Here is a 23,490-nt window from a genome sequence, read left to right as displayed (position 1 = left end):
CAGAATGTGTCATGGCTCCTGCCTGTCAGTTTTCCCTGTCGGCTGAGGGGCAGCACGTCACAGGGAGGGGGAGGGGGGGGGATCCCTGGTTCCACTCCATGTTAGGATGGGTGGGTCATTCCCCCCGGCCATGGGATACGTCACTGGGCGCGTTTCCTATTGGCCAGGAGACATCCGTGAGGTTACAGGCTCTGTGCTGCAGACCGCTGTCTTTGTCAAAGTTGGATGATGCGATGCAGTAACTTCAAATACAATGTTGTTTTCCCTCCAGCTTTTATAACTTAACCTAGCCATTTTATTTGGATCATCATCATTCCAATATATTCAGGTATTAAATTTCATTTTCAAAATGGCTAGGTTAAGTTATGAAAGCTGGAGGGAAAACAACATTGTATTTGAAGTTACTGCACTTTGCCTGTACATTACCTGTATAATTATTTAAGGAAATCGTGCAGCAGAGTGCAGTATCTGCTTTTTTGGGGTTAATTAAAATAATTATGTCATATTTTTGTATGCCTAAAGATTACTTCATTAATACATGTTAAATCTGGGTACTATCATCTATCTACCTATAACACATTTTGGATGGCAAGTCAAAACACTTTAAAGCCATTTTTCACTGTTTGGAAGTTACTGCGGTCTGCCTGGGTTTTGAGTGTGATTTTGTAGTTACTGCAGTTTTTAAAACCCCATATCTCCAAAACTGAGCGACATTAACATCTGAAACTTGGTCACAAGATAAAACATTTATTGACAAGGTCAATTTCACTCATAACTAAATTTTGACTTTTTTCAAGTTACTGCGGTTAGCCTTGACAGGGCAGTATGGTTATAGAATAACCGTATGTTTTAGAGTGGTCTAGGGTAATTCCTGGGAGGCTGGTAATAGCCTGCAACATGTATTATACTAAATGCATTGGCGTTTCATCCCTACACACGCTACAATAAAAAAATGAAATGCATATGATAGGTATTATGTTCCATCATGAATGCATGAAAGTCGTTTTTTTATGCTTTGATTGTCATCAACGGAATACGTTATGGACTAACGTTACACACATACGCTCGGATCGCAATGAAGACATTCTTCGATCAACGCAAGATTGATATCATATAGCCCTTACCTTGATTAGGATGTACCCCTAAAAGAATATTCCAATTATCTGATCACCATTCCAAGTATTGATGTCCATCGTGTTGCCAACATAATCCACCACACAACATGGATCGGGAGTATTTGATTCTTCTCAATCCGAGCGTTATAACTCGTCTTGCCCGGAGAAAAATAGCCGACCCGGACCCATTTAATCGACGCACAGCCCAAGACACAAGGTTTCAAAGGGTGCTCGATACCGCTGCCTGGTAGGATGCGGCCGGTATTGCACTTTTGCGATCTCAGACTCATTCCCTATGATAACACCAGGCTCCCTGGATGGATAATGAATGAAAATATCGAATAAAAGAAATAATGATGAAAACTCGACTTTTCTCGGGTTTGGCGCTCAAGCGTCAGCGAGTTAACCCGACTTTACTCGGGTATGGTGTCCATTGAGTTAATTTTTTTTTTAAGTAATTTTATTATGTATTGTGGATGAGATGTTTTTCGGCAGAGCATTCCAGAGTACTATTAAAATTGTGTCGTCTACTGGTGCATTTTAGCTGTGAAGGTAGCAAATTCCAATTTGTGGCTCCCCGGAATTTAAAAGAACATTTGCCCATATTTGTTTTGAACCTTGGAATACACAGGTCGGCAATGCTGGCTCTGGTGTTATGGGTATGCATGTCCCTGTTCCACTGAAAATAATTTGTAAGATAAGAGGGGGCCCTATTATTATAAATGTTGTGAACTATGTTGAGCTGAAGTTGGGAGCCAGCCCAGCAACTGGAAGTGTTGTTTGCCCACATGTGCTCTGGAGGCTAGTCCTAGAGTTAATCGGATGAGTTTGTTCTGGGAAACCTGTAACTTATCTTTTAAAACTTTGGTCAGACCTCCGTACCAAGAACAGATAGCATAGTCAAAGCAACAAGAAACAAGTGAATTTGCCAGAATGCGAAGACTTTCAGGGTCTAATAAATGTGCTTTTCTGGCCAGAAATTTAGTTCTGCCATTCACCTTGCTCATAGTTTTGAGCACACTTGTCCTCCTCACACAGAACGATAGGATTCAGGTTAAAAAAAAGGAATAAACATTGAAATGTCCCTTTTAAGATAGACAACATAGTCATGGTCCCACCCTCTCCTGATGCAGGAATCCTGGAGTGGATCCTGGGGAAGAGAGATGGGATGTGGATGAGCTTCCTCACTCGCATGGTCCTCGAGAACGGCACCAGGTACACTTTGTTTTACTATTATTATTTAAAACGAAACATGGTTAATGATGACCCTTATTTAGAAAGGAAAGTTAAAGGTCCCCTGTCTTATAAATGGCCTTTTCCAGTGTTTAGCATTGTTTTCTAGCAATTAGGCTTGGGCGGTATCATTATTTTCAAACCGGCAAACCTTTATGTTATAATACCCCGGTGCACGGTATTTGACGGTATGACTTTCATTTTCATCAGCGGGGGGGGGGGGGGGGGGGGGGGGGTGGTGTTACGTGTTACCAAGTAAACAAATCATCGTCAGCTCTCAGAATGATAGTCCCGTCCCGCACCGGTAGAAGCCCGCACCGTTTTAGCGTTAGCATCTAGCCTATAGCCATGGCAGACTATTTGATTCCTTAAGGGCTAGAAATTGCCTGGGTTTTGGTCATATGCTCCCGAAATGCTCCCGTTGTTTGGCTACTTCTATGTGCAGTAAAAACTACTCGAATGCTTTATAACCTAGCCATTGATTTAGTTCAGGGTAATCCAAGATTAGCCGCAGAGCTAACGCTACTAACGTGAGCTAACGCTATTTATTCAAGCTCAGTAGCTCACAGAGAGAGATAAACAGCTGACAGCGGATAGTACAGGACGGTACAAATACAATAAAAAGGCGGGTGGGGGCTGTTGTGTAAACCTTGTACTCTTTAGTTCACATATAATAAGAGACTGATTGCTCCACAAGGACCACAACAACACTGCTCTCGTCACAACGCTTTACGGTATTTTCACAGCACTGTCGCAACATTACACCGTTGTGACCCACTCGCTCCACTAGAGCGGTCTCGCCCTCTGCTGGCGAGTGTGTGCACTACACTCAGTGTGTGCACTACACTCAAAACTCCGTTTCACTGTTATAGAAACTGAAGCGCATCTGTGATTTTGACGGTGACGGACGGTATTGAAAATCAATACCGTAGGTATTTCTAAATACCCTGGTATACCTTAATACCGTCATACCGCCCAAGCCTACTAGCAATGTGGGGTTGTACCAACACTGATTTGATGTGAAATCTCTAGCTACTTCCGTTTCTTCAGTTCAGCTCAGACAAGAACCTCCCCCACAGAACCAAGCCATTGAGAATTGACTCGCTATCCTACGTAGCAAGGCGCGGATCTGGTTGTAGTCACCGCCCACAATCATTCAATCAATCAATCTGCACGGTGATTGATTGAATGACATTTTTTATTAACAGATTGCAGAATGGGTACAATACAGTACGGCTCAATACACACAATTGTTAAGGGGATGTAGACCAGAGAAAGACTTTTGTCTTGTTTACATCAGGGTCCCCCATTTTCAATTCATAATGAATTTTAAGTAAGGGTGCAACTTGCTCTGTGCAATCCATTCTTTGTGGATCTAGCCCTTAGTCTGTAAAGCCTTTCACATTTCCTGCTCACAGCCCCAAAACTTCCCGCCTATCTGTGGGAAAACAGTAATAGACTAGTACGGATGTCCAGCCTCGGATATATAAAATAAAAGAGAATAAAAATATGGGGAATAAAATATAGAGAAATAGTGCAATGTCAATCACAGAGAAATAGTGCAGTATAATAGTGTAAAGTCAGTCAAATGCTTTGGTAAAGAGATGGGTTTTAAGCTGCCTTTAAAAAAATTCTAACGTATTGGATTCCCTAATATTGTTGGGTAATGTGTTCCACAGTTTTGGTGCATAGTTTACAAAGGTTGCATCACCGATCATCTTATGACTCTTTGTGGTGACCTCTAATAGACCTGCATCTGAGGATCGCAGTGTTCTGGCGGGTGTGTCGTTTCTTAGAGAGTCAGCAATGTAGCTGGGTCCTTGTTATTCACAGCAACAGCCTTGGGGAGTAGTTGCAGGGGGAGGGAGGGTTACTGGGACCTGCCCAGTACAACCACACATTCTGTTGACCAATGAGCAGCTCTACTGTAGCAGTCGGGGGTTCAATGCCTTGCTCAACGTGTTGTTTGAGCACAAGCGAAACACACAATCATCCTTTTGTGAGAAAATTGGACACGGTCACCTGGAAGGTATTACTGTCATTGAGTAGTTATGTTTGTCTGTAAGGCCCCTTCACACAGGGAACAATGACTATAAAGAAAACCGGTTTAGCACAATATGTAGTGCACGCATTTTGCAATTGCTCCGCTCCCACCAACGTTAATTTAGTTTAAAAACATTATTTGGACAGTACAGAAAGAGAATAGACCACATCGTATGTATTGATAAGACCTTCTACTAACCATATCAAAAGACAAAATGGTTAAGGATAGAAAGACGGTAAAGAAACAAACTACGGTAACTTCAGCGGCGCAGGACGTAACAAAACAAAGAAGACGCGTTCTAACCGTCGCGGGTTCTGAGCCGACGGCGACAAGCCCCGAAGAGGAGAATGAAGAGGAAAATATACCGGGACCATCGATTATGGTCCCCGACGAAGAGACAATAAATGTCAACATAACAGATGAGACAGGAACAAGCTCTGTGAAAAATAGAGCAGCTGATCTGGATAAGATAATATTAGCACACAAGTCCAGCGTCACCGACACTGTACCTAAATCACCAACTGATACAAGCAGTACTACCACTCCACCCGATTTCAACACACTGACTAACCTGATGATAGAACAGACTAAACTGATGAAAGATCAGATTACAAACATCGAGGCGCTCAAAGCAAACGTTGATGAGCTCAAAGCACACGTCGATGCTAAATTCGATCGCGTCGATGAGAAATTAGAAGAAGTCAAGAAAGCGATCGATGCACAGTCCGAGCGAATCACGTCAGTGGAGAATACGGTGACAGATATTACACGGGCAGTCAAGGCGAACGAAGGTGGCATGACAGAGATGGTAAAAGAGATAGAAAGTGTGAAAGAAGAATGCCGGAGGGAAATACAAGAGGTTAAAAACGAAGCGACGGAGAGGCTACTAGAATCCCAACGCTACCACAGGCGGAATAACATCCGCATTGTAGGGCTTGATGAAGCAGTAAATTGCGAAGACGCCAACTTTCCAACAGTGCTATCAACGATTTTGGGTAACAACCCTCCAAACACAGTGCCAGAAGTGGACCATGTTTACAGAATCGGTCCTCGGGGGCAAAGAAACATCGGGCCAAGAGTCATCATTGTTACTCTGCGGAAGACTTCAATAAGAGATGACATCATCAAATTTGCTCGCATCCAACGTGGGAATCTGAAATATGGTGATAAATCAATATTTATCTACGAAGATTTGAGCAAAGAAGCCATCACTCGATGTCTACCATACAAGGAGGTGATGCAAAAGCTGTTCAAATCTGGTCACAAGCCAAGGCTATCATACCCGGCGCTGTTATCGATCGTGGACAGTGACGGCCACAGGTTTGGTGTATACACACCTAAAGAAGCTGAGGATTTTCTGAATCGAAAAGGAGCAGATACCCCAAGGCAGAACGACAATGCCGAAAACAGATAAGCCTCTTTCTCAGTGTATACCAGTGTTAGAATGACTTTATTGTGTTCATCAAGGTAGCAGACGATATGCAGGCCGTCTATAACAATGTGTACTGTGTATAATACGATTTGTAATACATTATAATTTCAGACTCTGGTCTCCGGGGAGACAAATACATATCATTGCAAAAAGATCTATCTGGAATATTCTGGGTTTATCGCTCAAATGCCCTGGGTCTCTTAGATCATTCTGGAACAGAACAATAGTCTATTGCACTAGTATACTCTACAACCTTCTAGAATATAAGGCACCATGACAACGAAGGCCTACAACTCTAACATTAAACATCCGGTGTGTATATATATAGCAGATAATCAATTGAATGAAGTTCAATCAGTCCTTAATAATACTTTAAAAATTAACCACACCTAAACGTATGAACACTACAAGGTTATTCTAACAATTTAAGTAATCACTCCATTGAGGAAGTGACTGGCACATTGAAGCTCTAAAAGGCTCTGCTTTTCTATTTTATCTAATCTGTTAATTCGGTTCTAGTGGCTTATCCACGTTGATTATTATTCTATCTCTCATTCCTTATCTATATCTTTCTTTTAATTTTTATTTTATATTTTTTTCTTCTCATTATTCAATTTTTTATCTATATTTTAACTTACATTGTTCTTTTCCACTGTTCTTCACATTAAGGTGTCAATATTTCTCTACAATCTTTTCCTTTTTTCCTGACTTTCCTACACGTTAGTAGAGGGTTCAAATGAATATGTCGATGAAAGTTTATTCTCTTTTTTTATTTTTTATTTTTTGTCATTTATCACAATATTTCATTACAGTAAGGGAAGGTGCAAGACCAAAAGCGACATTCTATTGCAATAGAATGGAAATGTTAGATCCTATGGCAATTAGCATAGGAAGATTAGGATTACAATGCTCAGTTTGGGCAATCCGGTGGACGAAGGGAGAGAGTCAATCGCGGAGGATGTGTTTTTGGAACACAGGCCTGTACGACTTTCTGGGTGAGGGGAAAATAGGGGATTTTTATTTGTATATATATATGTTTTTAAGCTCGGCTCTCAACGGGACCTCATTAATTGGATGTACATCTATTGTAGCTTCGCACTCCAGAAGCATTACCAAAAACTACACAAAAACATGCATAGATTATGGCTAGTTTGAATATAATGGTATGGAACACCGGTGGGATAAACAAACAACACAAACGCAAAAGCGTGCTCACGCTGATGAAAAAAGAACATGTGGACGTGGCTCTATTAAGCGAAACGCACATTTTAGAGGAAGACATAAATACGTTAGCGGATAACATATACCATAACATTAGTCACTCTTCTTTTGGTACGAGAACTAGAGGGGTAGCCATAGTAGTCAGACGTAAATTAAATATCGAATTGAAAGGGGTATGGTCAGATGCGGAGGGGCGTATAACTATAGCTAGGATTATACATAATAACAGGAAAATTGCGTTGGCAGCGGTATATGCCCCAAATTTGTACGAAGTGGGTTTCTTCACTTCACTAACCGGAGAAATGTTAAACCATCCCGAATACTCATATATAATAGGTGCGGATTTTAATGCCATTTGGAACCCAAGGATGGACAAAACTTACCTTGCCTTTTCCAGCGAACAAAAAAATTCATCTAAAGCATTAAAAGATTGGTCAAAGTCAACAGGGGTAATTGATTTATGGCGTTCACTTAATCCCATGACCCGTAAGTACTCCTGTCGTTCGGCGAGACACAACACACTATCCAGAATTGATTACGTCTTTGCATCCCCGAGAATATTTGATAAATATGAAGTGGAAATGACACCCAATGCGCTATCAGATCACTGCTACTTAATCCTGAAAGCAACATTTGGTACACTATCTTCCCGGGCCCCAAGATGGCGTTTTAATTCTATGCTGCTTAACAACAAGGAATTCATTACACAAATTAAAGAAGCTCTCACAGTATTCCTACGGGATAATGCAAACGTGGAGCAAGACCCCAGAATATTATGGATGTCGGTAAAGGGTATGATCAAGGATTTCACGGATAGATTTTCCTCCATACTGCGCAAAAATCAATGCACAAAACTGTCTGAAATGGAAACGCTTTACTCAACGCTTTTTAATTCTTTAAAATACAACAACTCTACTAGACTAGAAAACCAAGTTAACATTCTAAAGACAGAGATCAAAGCAATATACAGACAAAAATCGGAATTGCAAATACGCAGCACAAGACAACAGCAGTATTTCCAAGGTTCTAAACCTAGTCACCTATTAGCCATGCGATTAAAGGATAACTCCACTTTTTTTTTAAATTAGCTTATTTAACATCTTCCCTGGAGTTAGACAAGAAGATGCATACCTTTTTTGTCTCTGTGCGTGCATTTTAGCTTTGGGAATAGACGCTCCGTTAGCATAGCTTAGCTTCATCACTGGAAGTGGGGGAGGACAGTAGCCTTACAGTGCCTTACAGTGTATTGCAAGGTCTGACATTGACCAAACTTGATATGCATGACATTGGTGGGCTCTAGGTCAACTCCTGAAAAGGGGGTCAATGTCAGACTTTGCAACCAAAAGTTAGGGGGCTAATAACCCTTGCCATAATTTCAGTGCGCCCCTAACTTTTGATTGCAAGGTCATATTTGGACCCTTATTACTAAATATGATCTTATACTCAGTCAAAGAGGGGAGCTTCCATAAACACCAAAATATCGCACTCATTTCAGTTCTTCACAAAAAAGACAAAGACCCCACTGAGTGCGGTAGTTACCGACCTTTAAGCCTCCTCGGAACCGATGTCAAACTGTACTCTAAGATATTAGCCATCAGATTGCAAAAGCATATGACGTCTTTAGTTCATCCGGACCAAACAGGCTTCATAAAAGGTCGCCTGATCAATGATAACATTAGGCGAATACTGCACGTACTAGATGCAGACAAAGAGGACACCACACCTAAGGCGATGCTATCCCTGGATGCTATGAAAGCATTTGACAGGTTGGAATGGTCGTTTCTATGGGCAGTATTAGAAAGGATGGGGTTAGGAAAAGGATTCATTGATATGATTAAAGTACTATACAAGGACCCATCGGCCAGGATTACAACAGGTACATTCATCTCCGATATCTTTCCGGTATCACGCTCTGCCAGACAGGGTTGCCCTCTTAGTCCCGGACTATTCGATCTATCATTAGAACCTTTAGCACAATTTATAAGACAATCCCAACACATAGAACCAATAGTAATCAAGGGCACACAACATAAAATTAGTTTATATGCGGACGACGTAATATTGTTCATGCAAAACCCCAACAACACATTGCCGCATATACTCAAGTTGATAGAGAACTTTGGTGATTTATCGGGATTTAAAATAAATTGGCCGAAGTCGGCTTTTCTTCCTCTTAACATCCGTGCAAAAAAAGACACAACCCTCCCAGGTGCGATACCCATGGTCAAACATTTTAGATGCTTGGGTGTGGAAATATTTCCCACCATAAGACAAACGGTGAAGCACAATTACACAAAAATACAGAACAAAATCAAGGACGACCTGGACAGGTGGGCAAAACTTAAAAACTCAGTACAGGCAAGGGTATCAATAGTTAAAATGGATGTATTACCAAGAATCAATTTCTTCAGCTCAATGCTTCCGTTACCTCCTCCAGAGGGCTACTGGAAAAGATTACAAACCTCCACATACAAATTTATTTGGAATAACAAACCACCTCGCATAAAAAGATCCACCGCACAGAGAAATAAAGCAGACGGTGGCATGGCAGTTCCAGATTTTTTACAATATTTTAAGGCTTTCACATTAAGACCATTGAAAATATGGTTTGACCCCCAGGCTTTGGTATCTTGGAGAGAATTAGAAGAAAACATAGTAGCCCCACAGAGACTGAAAGACATAGCACACACTAAACTTTCAATCAAGCATTGTGAGCGGGAATTTGGCCCCATAATTACCCATGCAATCAGAACATGGCGGGAAACACAAAAGAAATATCCTAACCCTCAAGAATGGCATAATCACACTCCCATATTCAATAACAATGCACTCTTAATGGGAAAACGCCCTATAAGATTCCCTATATGGGAAGAGCAAGGCATACACTCATTAGGGGATATTTTTAATAACCAGGGCCTCTGTAGTTATGTCGAAATATGCACAAAGTTTAACCTCACCGAGTCCACATGGCTTTTTTACATACAGTTACGACTTTGTCTGAGGTCTCACGGTGTTCCATTACTCATACCAATTGAACACCACAGATACCACAAATGTTTCTATGAAAGAGAAACATTGGGAGGTTTTGTATCAGGTTTTTATTATCAATTACTAACGTCCTCGTATGAAACCCTTCAACTAGACACTGTCTGGAGGAGGGATATACCAGACCTGGAAAATGACTTTGATTGGCAAGGAGCCTGGGCAAATGTCCGACTTACATCAAGGAACCCGGATCATCAACAAATCAATCTGAACTATATTCACAGGACATACTTGACTCCTATAAGGCTGTGCAAAATGGGGCTTAAACAAGACTCCAAATGCTCCCAATGTACAAACGGGGACGAAGGAACATTTATGCACATGTATTGGGACTGCCCACCAGTTAAGGCATTCTGGAAAGATGTGTCCCAACAATTATCAATACTCGTATCTTGGAATATACCTGTACACCCCTCGGTATTACTATTGAATGATGTTTTTGAGTTTGCAGTGAATCCACAATTAAAGAGATTGGTTTTATCGGGTATCACAGTAGCTAAAAAACTGATCGCATCACGCTGGTTTCAACCGGAAAAAATGTGCCGGAAAGTGTGGTTTCTTACATATCTCGATGTGATATATCAAGAAATATCTACAGCAAGAATTCTGGGTCTCAATGAATCCAAAATGTCAATGTGGGTAGAAGTGGTGGAGAGAATAAAAGCTAGCTTATAATGGTAGTGTCTGGTTAGGAGTGGGGAATAATGGAGGTACTATCCAAGAGGGGGTCCGAGAGGGGGGGGTTCGAGCTTGAGCATATGTGTGTAGGGTTTTAGAAAATAGGTATTAGGGGTATATTCTATACTAACATTTATATAATTGTAATTTCGTTGGATATACACTGTATACGGTTAAAATGTTATTATAGACTATTTTTGTTTTATCTTGTTTCTGTACTTGCATGTATTTTAACCACCTTTACTGAAAGTTTCATTATGCATTGTGTGTTGAGTACTGACTTTTAATAATTTTTGTTCTGCAATAATAAAAAAAAATAAAAAATAAATAAATAAAAGAAAGAAAACCACAGTATGCGAACATTAGAATTGTAATACGAATTTAGAATGACTTCGTTCCCACCACCATGATAACTGTCAAAATCATGACTGAACCCTTGAGACAGAGCACCATAGTGTCATGGTTTTTGCCTTATTTCGTCTTCCTGTGAGGGATAGCTGTCAATCATGGAAAAGCTGAGTCTATTTAAGTTGGAATCTCGCAGTGTCAACTGCTTTTTCATTTCCTAGTGTTGGCTATCCTTCTGGTCACGCTTGTTATATTGAAGTGTAGTGCTGATCTCTGCCCTATTCAGCATAATAACCTTTCTTTGTAGCCATCCTATTTATGCTCTCGCATTGTCCTGCATGGCCCGGTCCACGGACGACAGTTATGGTCTGGACAGCTCTCAGTTTATGAGCCTAGAAAGGGTTTCTATTCACAGAATGGCTGTGGAACTCTCTGCCCAGGGCCATCCAAAACTCCCCCACTATTGCTGTCTTCAAGAGGGGTGTGAAGCGACATCTGCAACAATAGGTTGCAGTGGGTGCTTGGCCACCACTTTTGAAGAACAGGAACATGACATGATGTAATGAGTAGGGGTGGGACGATACATCGATCCAGATCGATACATCGATGTAATTATCAACAATCGAATCGGATCGATGCGATGTAATAAGATCGATTCATATCGATACTCTTATTTTGAAAATCCTGTGGCGAGTCTCATATCCGCCCAAGAACAACAGCAGTAGCTCCGTGTGTGTAGATGTTACAGCATAGCATTCTCCCTTTCTGTGTGTGTGTCTTTGGAAAGACCAGATGAGGTCAGAGGAGTTTGATGTTTAAATGTTATTTAAACATAAACAATATAATACATAATAAATGTAGGCCTATACATGATCATGCAACATCAACAAATTGTTGTAGGAACGGTTTGGGAGAGGGAGGTTGTGAGTTTTGAGTTCCAAAAAATGTAGCTTAAAGTTTAAAGCTCAATATATAAAAACGTGGCACTTTACAGTGAACAGGAGGTCTATTTGTATTAAAAACAATAGATTGATTTTCCTTTAAATGTCTGGAAGAGCTCAAAAATACAAATGTCAAATGATATTTTCATTACCTTTTTTTTGTTGATCTAAATGTTACTGATTGTGTTAAATGGGCATATGATATCATCTCATATCGATCGCAGGCACCTGAATCTAATCGTATCGTATTGTATCGTGAGAGATTTTGTGATATTGGCAAATATCGTATCGTTGTCCAAAGAATCGATATCGTATCGTATCATGATGAAACTGGTGATTCCCACCCCTAGTAATGAGGCTCTTTCAGAAAATTGTGATTTATTTTATCTACTTGTTGTATCTATCTTATCTTCTTAACTCTTTCTTTGTAATTTATTATATTCTTCTTGGGACCATGTTGGAAACAAGTCGACAGACTTTCACATGTTATCCTTGTACCCCTTGTTTTTATACTTCTGTATAAATTGTATGTACTAAATAAAAATCAAATCAAATCAAATCATCCTTGTTTTGGGCTACTGGCTTTATTTTATTTTAGATTATAGCGTTAAAAACGCATAATCTATGTTTTAAATTATGGCTATGTGTCTAATCTGCTTATCAATGACTTGTTTGCAGTCAACATTGTCGAAACGGATTGTTTTTTAATCGGTTCATATCCTTTTTATAGCATTTCGAAAAGCTATCGTTCTCTCAAAAACTTCAGGAAAATAGAAAGATTACATCATAAACGGCATTTATTGGAATATTCTCGAATACACTAGACACGTTGTCATTTGTCGGCCTATTTATGAATCGTTTTCAAATAAACGCTAGATTATCAATAGTATATGTGTACTTATGCACGCTATAGAAGCGAGCTGAGATTATCTTATTTCCTCAACAGCACACATATACACATACGGGACACGCTGTTTTCTCAGTGAAAACAGCTCTGATTATCCTAAAACTGGTAACATAGACTCCTTACCTTAGATCAGATGTTCTCCAAAAAGATTATTCCAATTCCTGATCGCCATTCCAAATATCGATCGCGTTTATTGATTGATTATTGGCTGCTGTAAATATATATTCCAGGCTGCTTTTCATCTCACGATCACTTCCCTCTTGATCAGACGGCTCGCCAGCATAGTGGAGCCAGTAGGCTCCCCCCACACAGATCCACCAGTGTAATCGAATGGCCTGCAGTTACATAGGGATAGACGATAGGGGGCGGTATTTTCCCATCGGAGCTCCTAGAGGGGCTGCTGTACCAACGGGAGACTCGGTTGATGAAATATGATCGCTCAGATCGCTAATAAAAAAAAAAAATGACAATTAACGTCGGTGGCACTCAACGGGGGGCATGAAATAACGAGATAACACGTCTGTGGCACTCAAAGTGTTAAGCTAAGAAGCATAATTATTAATTATTATTAGTTTATTGGGTTTTTAGCCCTAGTTGGTTGTGTTTATTTCATGTTTTTTACTGTGCATGAAATATTGTGTATTACTGGGGAAAAAATATATTGAAATAAATCAGTGGTTAAAAAATGTGGGTTGCGACTTAATGACTAAGGAAAATGTTGGGTCCCGAGGCTAGACCAGTTGAGAACCACTGACTTAACACTTTGAATGCCAGCGACGCGTTTTGTCGTTAGTTCATGCCGCCAGTTGAGTGCCGGCAACGCTATATAGCGCTTGTTTGTCGTATATTTTTTTATTGGCAATTTTAATTCATATTTCATCAATTGAGCCTCACGCTAGTGTTGCAGAGTCTCTCTGAGCTCAATTGGGAAGATACCGCCCCCTATCGTCTCTCCCTGTGTAACTGCACCCCATTAGTTTAGACTGATGAAGGGGGGGGGGGGGGGGGGGGCAGTTTCCTCATTTTACTTTTCTGTCAAGCCAACTGAAGAGACCAAGTGATCGCCGGCCATCAGAACAGCGTGGATTATGTATTTCCAGCACCCAACGCTGAATCAATAAACGTGATCGATATTTGGAATGGCGATCAGGAATTGGAATAATCTTTTTGGAGAACATCTGATCTGAGGTAAGGAATCTATTTGACCAGTCTTGGGATAATCAGAGCTTTTTTTTTTTTACAGATATATCAATGTGTGTGTGTGTGTGCATGTGCGTGTGTGTGTGCGATCAGGAAATGAGAGAATATACTTTTCAGATTGCGTCTATAGCGTGCATAAGTACACATATACTATCGATAATCTAGCGTTTATTTGAAAACTATTCATAAATAGGCCGAAAAATTTCTACGTTTTTGTGTATGCCAGAATATTCCAGTAAATGCGGTTTATCACGGAATCTATATATTTTCTTGAAAAAACAAGGGCTTTTCAAAATGCTATAAAATGGAAATGAACCAATTAAAAAACAATCCGTTTCGACACTGTTGACTGCAAACAAGTCATTGATAAGCGACGGGCAGATTAGACACATAGCCATAATTTAAGACCGAGATTATGCGTTCACAACGCTATCATTGAAGTGGGTGCTGGCATTTAACCACGTTTTACCATGTTAACCAGTGGCAATCAAAGTGTTAAAGAGTCCCTATTATCTGCTCGTGACCCACACACACACACGCAGCCCTTACACATAGAGATGTGTTCTGAAACAGCTCATGTAGTTATGAAGTCGGTCCAAATCACTTGGGAGTGTTGGAATGTGATACATAACCAGAGAGTACTCAGCGTCCACAGTCAATAATAATAAACTTTATATGTATAGCACTTTTCATACAGAAATTGCAGTTCAAAGTGCTTCACAGCAGTAAAAAATACAGGCATAAGCGAGCATAAAAAAGATAGAGGTAGCAAGGTAAGGTAAATCACCGGTATTGCACATCCTTTGAAACTCTATGTATTGGCCTGTGCGTCGAATCGATTATATTGGTCCGGGCGGACTTTTCTAGTAACCTGAAGCTAGTAATCATTGAATCGTTTTCGGGACCCCCGATTCATTATGCTGTGGTGGGTTATGTCGTGGGCCAAATGGACATACAATCTACCAGATGGTAATCAAATAATTGGAATATTCTTTTTGGAATCCCACCGGCCACAGGTAAGAGGAATTGAGGGTTGCGACTTAATGACTAAGGAAAATGTTGGGTCCCGAGGCTAGACCAGTTGAGAACCACTGACTTAACACTTTGAATGCCAGCGACGCGTTTTGTCGTTAGTTCATGCCGCCAGTTGAGTGCCGGCAACGCTATATAGCGCTTGTTTGTCGTATATTTTTTTATTGGCAATTTTAATTCATATTTCATCAATTGAGCCTCACGCTAGTGTTGCAGAGTCTCTCTGAGCTCAATTGGGAAGATACCGCCCCCTATCGTCTCTCCCTGTGTAACTGCACCCCATTAGTTTAGACTGATGAAGGGGGGGGGGGGGGGGCAGTTTCCTCATTTTACTTTTCTGTCAAGCCAACTGAAGAGACCAAGTGATCGCCGGCCATCAGAACACACGGTGGTGTAGTGGTTAACACTGTCGCCTCACAGCAAGAAGGTCCAGGGTTCGAATCCCGCTTGGGGACCAGGTTTCCATGATGCCAGTTACCCAGGTGGGGTATCTCCCAGGCCTTTCTGTGTGGAGTTTGCATGTTCTCCCCGTGCTCGCAAGGGTTTCCCCCCCCGATAAGATAAACCCAATGGAAAAACATGCACAACAACAAGATCGCTAACGCTGTGGCGTCCTTGACGAAGACGGACAGGAGCACTTGGATTGGTCCCCTGGCGCGGCTCACGTGGCGCCTGTCTGCTCCCGGCTGCCCTTGGGGGGGAAGGACGACGGGATGGGTTAATCGCAGATACGCATTGTATGCATGGTTCGCATGTGTGCCAAATGGTGACCTCGGAGCAGGTCCTAAATTATTATTATTATTATTATTATAACAGCGTGGATTATGTATTTCCAGCACCCAACGCTGAATCAATAAACGTGATCGATATTTGGAATGGCGATCAGGAATTGGAATAATCTTTTTGGAGAACATCTGATCTGAGGTAAGGAATCTATTTGACCAGTCTTGGGATAATCAGAGCTTTTTTTTTTTACAGATATATCAATGTGTGTGTGTGTGTGCATGTGCGTGTGTGTGTGCGATCAGGAAATGAGAGAATATACTTTTCAGATTGCGTCTATAGCGTGCATAAGTACACATATACTATCGATAATCTAGCGTTTATTTGAAAACTATTCATAAATAGGCCGAAAAATTTCTACGTTTTTGTGTATGCCAGAATATTCCAGTAAATGCGGTTTATCACGGAATCTATATATTTTCTTGAAAAAACAAGGGCTTTTCAAAATGCTATAAAATGGAAATGAACCAATTAAAAAACAATCCGTTTCGACACTGTTGACTGCAAACAAGTCATTGATAAGCGACGGGCAGATTAGACACATAGCCATAATTTAAGACCGAGATTATGCGTTCACAACGCTATCATTGAAGTGGGTGCTGGCATTTAACCACGTTTTACCATGTTAACAAGTGGCAATCAAAGTGTTAAAGAGTCCCTATTATCTGCTCGTGACCCACACACACACACGCAGCCCTTACACATAGAGATGTGTTCTGAAACAGCTCATGTAGTTATGAAGTCGGTCCAAATCACTTGGGAGTGTTGGAATGTGATACATAACCAGAGAGTACTCAGCGTCCACAGTCAATAATAATAAACTTTATATGTATAGCACTTTTCATACAGAAATTGCAGTTCAAAGTGCTTCACAGCAGTAAAAAATACAGGCATAAGCGAGCATAAAAAAGATAGAGGTAGCAAGGTAAGGTAAATCACCGGTATTGCACATCCTTTGAAACTCTATGTATTGGCCTGTGCGTCGAATCGATTATATTGGTCCGGGCGGACTTTTCTAGTAACCTGAAGCTAGTAATCATTGAATCGTTTTCGGGACCCCCGATTCATTATGCTGTGGTGGGTTATGTCGTGGGCCAAATGGACATACAATCTACCAGATGGTAATCAAATAATTGGAATATTCTTTTTGGAATCCCACCGGCCACAGGTAAGAGGAATTTAACGTCAATTTCAGCTTGATTGTGCCTTGTTTTCATAGCCATCGCCCTGATCAGCGTATGTTGTTGTACTAACGAATGCCGTTATTGACAATCAATTAATCAGAAACGACCCCCCCCCCCCTCTTTCATGCATTCATGATGGAACATAATACCGATCATATGCATTTGAATTTTTTCTTGTAGCGTGTGTAGGGACGAAATGCCAATGGATAATATATAATACACGTCGCGGGCTATTACTAGCCTCCCAGGAATTACCCTAAACCGCTCTAAAACCATACTTATATTCACCACGGTATAAAACGGGAATGTATGGATGGAAAAATTATTTATGAACGATAGATACTCTATGTCAAATGGGCCATAGTATTGCATCCATAGCTATAATATAGAATATAGTTATAGCCCTGCATACAAGGTGACTGACTCCATTGGTTTAATGCGTGGCAGAGCATAGCCATATCCCGGAAACAGCGTGGCAGAGAATGAGTTAACAATGAATGTACACAACACTTTTTAATTAGGATTAAAAATATATATATTGTTCATCTGAAAATATAAAACGGATTTACATGGTTCTTTCTCTGAAGGATTTATTATATATATGTATATATTGTATATTTCACTGTTATTGTTTACAGCTACACTGCTCAGTGTGATGGTAGCTTAAGAATACATCTCCTCTCTCCTACTCTCAAGCTATGAGGATGTGAAATATCGCCTTGCCCAGACAAAGCTGTTGGCCCCGGCATACTTCATCCTGGGAGGGAACCAGACGGGCCAGGGCTGTGTCATCACCAGGTCCAGGGAACTCAGTCTGGACATCTGGGAGTAAGTAGAAATAGAAATCCTTTAATAATCCAGAGGGAAATTCGGCACTGCAGATCACTCACATTGAACACAACAATAAACATTTAGGTAGTCAATAGGACTAAAATAAGAATATGAATATAATAATATAAAAAATAAGAATAAAATAGAATAAAGTTAAATAAAATACGGTCTGGGATATACATTCTGGTATATACATTCTAAAATCTTAAATATACAACTATCCAGCCAGAAATATACAGTCAAATGTACAGTAATAAGTGTAAAACATTGTGTCCAGGAAGATTTCTCCAGGTTGTACTGTCCCCCTGTGCTCAGTGATGCAGTGAGGCACAGTGATGCATTATAGAGTCTAATGGCTGTCGGAATGAAGGACTTCCTGTGCACATCTAGGGAGTCTCAGTCTAACACTGAACGTGCTCCTTCTTTCAAACAAGTCCGTGTGTAGTGGGTGGGAGGGATTGTCCATGATGGCGTGGAGCTTATCAAGGCTAAGTAGCTTTCTAGTGAGATTACATTTGGAGTTGCAGAGCCTGTCAATATATAGATTTCCTTCTCTGTTTTGTGGAGACTTGTGTGTTTCAAAACGTTTTCTTATCTGTTCATGGTCAAGCAAAAGCTGATGGTGAAACATGCAACACTGATTACTTAGGATTAACACTGGAATAGAGTAATGTCTCAATAGTTTGTTGTGTGTAGTAGTGTGTGATTTCAGATGTGTAACAATGGTCTGCCTTATCTTATTTAGATAAATAAGTTATATACGTAAGTTATTTTGGTTAAAAGTTATACCATCTCAACCTTAGTCATGTGAGTTTCCTTGTCTTGTGATATAGGTTCTCTAGGGCAGTCCTCATTACCATTTTCTGTGGGATTTGAAGCTTCAGTAGTAGGGGTGTAATGATGCACTGCTCACAATTCGGTTCGAATTGCGATATATGAATGAATGAATGAAAGATTTTTATTTTGGAACAAGTATAAAAACAATAATATATCTGTTCATTTGACTTATACAAAAGATAATAAAAAAAAGAGAAACATAAACAAATCATAGTTTACCCTGTTCGAAAAAGGAGTAGGAAGAAGTATACACTTTTTAAAATTCCTACCCCTTTTTAACTCCAATTATATACGTAATTGTATTCTATTGTTAATTATGTATAAACGCTGTATCTCTATGTATATATAAATAAATTTATATAAATATGCATATAAATATATAATATATACTAAATAAATACCATATGATATACATAATTTCTTCTATTTTTTATTTACATCTTACACATACTCTTTTCAGAAGTCAGAAACTAGCGAAAAGGCTGGATAACTACTGTGTGTAAACAAAACACAGCAAAACCCTAATGTTAGCTACCCACACACACTAGCCTAGAAGCCAGCACGCACAAACAATGCACACCTGTAGGCCTGTAGACTGGCACAGGCACCTGACACATTATTTAATATCAAGCCTCTGAGCAAAAAAGTTAAAAAAAAAAGTTGGAATATTATTTCTACAAGCTATTTCTTCTGATGATGTAGGCACATCTTTGGAGTGGTTTAAAAAAAAAAAGGCAACAAAAGAAACGAAGCATTTGAATGTTGATTCTGTAATGTATTACCATGGAAGCAACTGAAGCATTCGAGTCAAACTTAACCTTCTCAGTGTAGCAAGTGTAAACGTTTAGTTCTCCTTTCTTCCAACATAACGACAAATTGCTGTGTGTTGACTGTTTGCTCAGGATTGACGTGAAGCTGGGCCGCTGGTATGTCCTGGAGACCAACTACGACCACTGGGAGGAGCCGTTGTTCCTGGACGACAGAAGAACCCCTGCGATGAAGTGTCTGAACAAGACCTCGCAAGCTGTGAGTACTAATAACCAAATCAGCTTTTTTCCATCTCAGGAACATTTCCCGCCTCCGGCCATCTCTCCCCGACTCCGTAGCAGAGACTCTCATCCACGCTTTCGTCACCTCCCATCTTGACTACGCAAACTCTGTCCTCATAGGGCTACCCAGTAATACCCTGAACAGGCTACAATATGTGCTGCCAGGGTTCTCACCCGCACCAAGTCCTGGCACCACATCACCCCCACCCTCATCCACCCCCACTGGCTTCCAGTCAAGTCCTGCATCAATTTTAAGATCCTCCTCATCACCTACAAATCCCTAGACTCCCTTGCCCCCCGGTACCTAGCCGACCTCCTCCATCCCTACATCCCGCCCCGGAGGCTGCGGTCCTCTGACTCCGGTCTCCTCTCCATCCCCACCACTAACATGCAGACTGTTGGTCCCAGAGCCTTCTCTGTGGCCGCACCCACCCTCTGGAACTCACTCCCTCCAAACATCCGTAGTGCTACATCCCTGCACTCCTTCAAATCCCAACTAAAAACCCACCTTTTCACCATTGTAAATGACTGATTTCCCTTTTTTTTCTTTCGTTTTTTTTTCTTTCTTTCTTGATTATTATTTTGTTGTTACGTTGTTTCCTGTCCCCCTCCCTTAGCTGTTAAGCGCCTTGGGTCTCGTGAAAGGCGCTATATAAATTTAAGATATTATTATTATTACTACTAACTAGGGCTGTCAGTTTTTTTTTCATCTCATTCATTCCATAAGAACGTAGAATACACATTTACAGACTTTTTTTTTATATGGCCCATTTGCATGTTCTTGGTATCTGATTCTAGGGACATCTATGGATCTCAGGGAATGTATTCCCCGTGTCAGAAATACTGTGTCTGTTACTAGGCTTGAGTAAATTGTAATGAACCAAATGAGAATATCAATACATTTTTTTTTTTATCTTTGACTGTGAATAACACTATGCTCAAATTGACCAGACTTGAAAAATCTAAGCAAATTAATAGATGGAAGATGATTAAACGGAAGGTTTTGTAGATACAGTACTGAATTCTGCCATCCGGACACATGCCATTTGAAATATGATTATAGAATATAGAATATCAGGCATAAAATGGTTATGCGATTAAAATGCGATTAATTTGATTAATGAATTACAAATCCTGTAATTAATTCGATACATTTTTTTAATCGCCTGACAGCACTACTACTAAAACATCTGTATGGGCTGTGAGTACTACTAACACATCTGTATGGGCTGTGAGTACTACTAACACATCTGTACAGGCTGTGAGTACTACTAACACATCTGTACAGGCTGTGAGTACTACTAACACATCTGTACAGGCTGTGAGTACTACTAACACATCTGTACAGGCTGTGAGGACTACTAACACATCTGTACAGGCTGTGAGTACTACTAACACATCTGTACAGGCTGTGAGTACTACTAACACATCTGTACAGGCTGTGAGTACTACTAACACATCTGTATGGGCTGTGAGTACTACTAACACATCTGTATGGGCTGTGAGTACTACTAACACATCTGTAATGAAGTATCTGAACCAGACTGTACAGGCTGAGTTCAAGTTCAAGTTCAAGTTCTTTAATAGTTGTCATACAGAAGTACAGAATACTTTCATACAAAATGCTTCTTACTGTTACGCTCCAGAGACTGTGCTAGACAAGATAGTATCAAATAACATAATAACATAATATAGCATGAATTTAGAAGAAGAAAATGAGGTCACAGTGTTCGGTATAGACATATGTACAATGTTCTGAGTTACCATATAATATACAATACACAATACTATGCAGTGTACTAATGTACAGTACTATCTAGTGCAAAGCAGAAATGGGATGAGGTACAATTTTAGGTACAATTTACAGTAAGGTGTACGAGTTGTAGTGCAATCCTTCATCCATAAATATAAAGTGTGGGGAGTGGGTGCTACAGTGTGTTTGTTTAAAGTGGGTGTGTGCTATAAAGTGTGTGGAGTGGGTGCTACAGTGTGTTTGTTTAAAGTGAGTGTGTGCGTGTGGATGTGTGTGCTATGTGTGTTTGGTGGTTGTTGTTGTGTAGTGTTCATTCATTGTTCGTTTAGCAGCCTGATGGCCTGGGGATAGAAGCTACTTCTGAGTCTTTCTGTGCTCGCCTTGAGACTCCTGTATCGCTTGCCTGACGGCAGCAGTTCAAAGAGGCAGTTGTTCGGGTGGCTCGAGTCCTTAATAATTCTCTTAGCCTTCCCCTTGCAACGCTTGTAGTAAATGTTCTGGAGGGTGGGGAGCCCCCCTCCAATTGTGCGTTCGGCTGAACGTGTCACTCTTTGTAGTCTGCTTTGGTCTTTTGCAGTGCTATTCCCAAACCAGGAGGTGATGTTGCCGGTCAAGATGCTCTCTATTGTACATGAGTAGAAGTTCTTAAGGATCTTCTAAGGATCTTGTGGCAAATATGCCACAATGGTAGATATTGGTGTACCAATGAATCACAACAAACAGCACACCAATCGACCCGACGATGGCGCCATAATCAAAGGTCAAAATGTACAACTTTGGGGTTGGCTGGGTAGTGTAGAGGTCTAAGCACTCTCCTACCACTACAGAGACCCAGGTTCAATTCCCAGCAGCCGTACCTCCGATTTGGTCAGTCATTCCTATGAACACAATTGGCGGTATTCGTGGGTGGGGAAGCCCTGGTCATTGCAACAGCGACTCCTACTGGTCGACTCCACATGTATTGGAGGACACAATTTCGGTAGTCTACATCCTCTGGTAGAGCACGTCAAAATTGGGTGATGGGAGAAAAGGTGAAAAAATAGTACAACTTTGAAAAATTTGACCTATAGGTCGGATTGACACGAGACGTTGTACACATACCTACAACAGAGGTTCTCAGATGATGTAAAGCAATTTTCCTAAAATTCTAAATGGCTGAAAATCCATTATGGCAGATGTGGGGGGCCCTCGTCTGCCATAGCCATTTAGAATTTTAGGAAAATTGCTTTACATCATCTGAGAACCTATGTTGTGCACCAGAGAGAAATAAAAATTGACAAAGATAATTTTTGTAAAGATTAGATGCGTATTGCTGCCACACCAGAAACAGAAAAAAAATATCAGTATCACGTTATAATGTGATAACTTATTGTTTTAACATAAGACGTTTCACGTTATAACCAATTGGGGGACCCTACACATTAAACACGAGGTTCATTATGGCTGGGTGAACAGCGGTCATTGTCTTCTCCAACCAAGTGAAAATTGTGTTCTATGCAATCTATGCATGATGAAATTATTTCTTTCAGGGAATCTCTTGGGTAGCATAACAGCATTGTGTTGGTACTCTTGTGATTATAGCTGTAGTATAATGGGCCTATAGTTCATCGCTATGCTTGTGTTTACAGGTTAAGTATTTGGTGATAATGAGAGGAGAGAAGGGGCTCTTACTTACTGCCTAAGTATCGGTTTAAAAACCTTTATTTACCTAGAGTAGGTTCACTGAGCACAAAATAATGCTCTTTTTCAGCAACACCCTGCTTCACACACTACACACATTCACTCCTAGGAGCTGCCTAGTACAACCACAGTCTGACACTGTTAACCACTAGGAGCCGCCCAGTACAACCACAGTCT

The 23,490-nt window shown here is 40.5% G+C and overlaps 1 protein-coding gene across 1 annotated transcript in view; it reads left to right on the top strand.

Moving 5' to 3' along the window:
* The window catches only part of asah1b (N-acylsphingosine amidohydrolase (acid ceramidase) 1b), a 45,124-nt gene that overhangs the window by 14,440 nt on the left and 7,194 nt on the right, over positions 1–23,490 (top strand). The window contains exons 10-12 of the mRNA XM_084318491.1: positions 2,249–2,330; positions 17,860–17,991; positions 19,734–19,857. Of these exons, the coding sequence (XP_084174617.1) occupies positions 2,249–2,330; positions 17,860–17,991; positions 19,734–19,857 (338 nt within the window). The remainder of the gene's footprint in view (positions 1–2,248; positions 2,331–17,859; positions 17,992–19,733; positions 19,858–23,490) is intronic.

This window comes from Notolepis coatsorum, assembly GCF_963971535.1.
Source record: "Notolepis coatsorum genome assembly, chromosome: 7".
Taxonomy (NCBI): Eukaryota; Metazoa; Chordata; class Actinopteri; order Aulopiformes; family Paralepididae; genus Notolepis; species Notolepis coatsorum.
The sequence above is the reverse complement of the archived record's forward strand: the minus strand, read 5'-3'. Positions and strand labels throughout refer to the sequence as shown.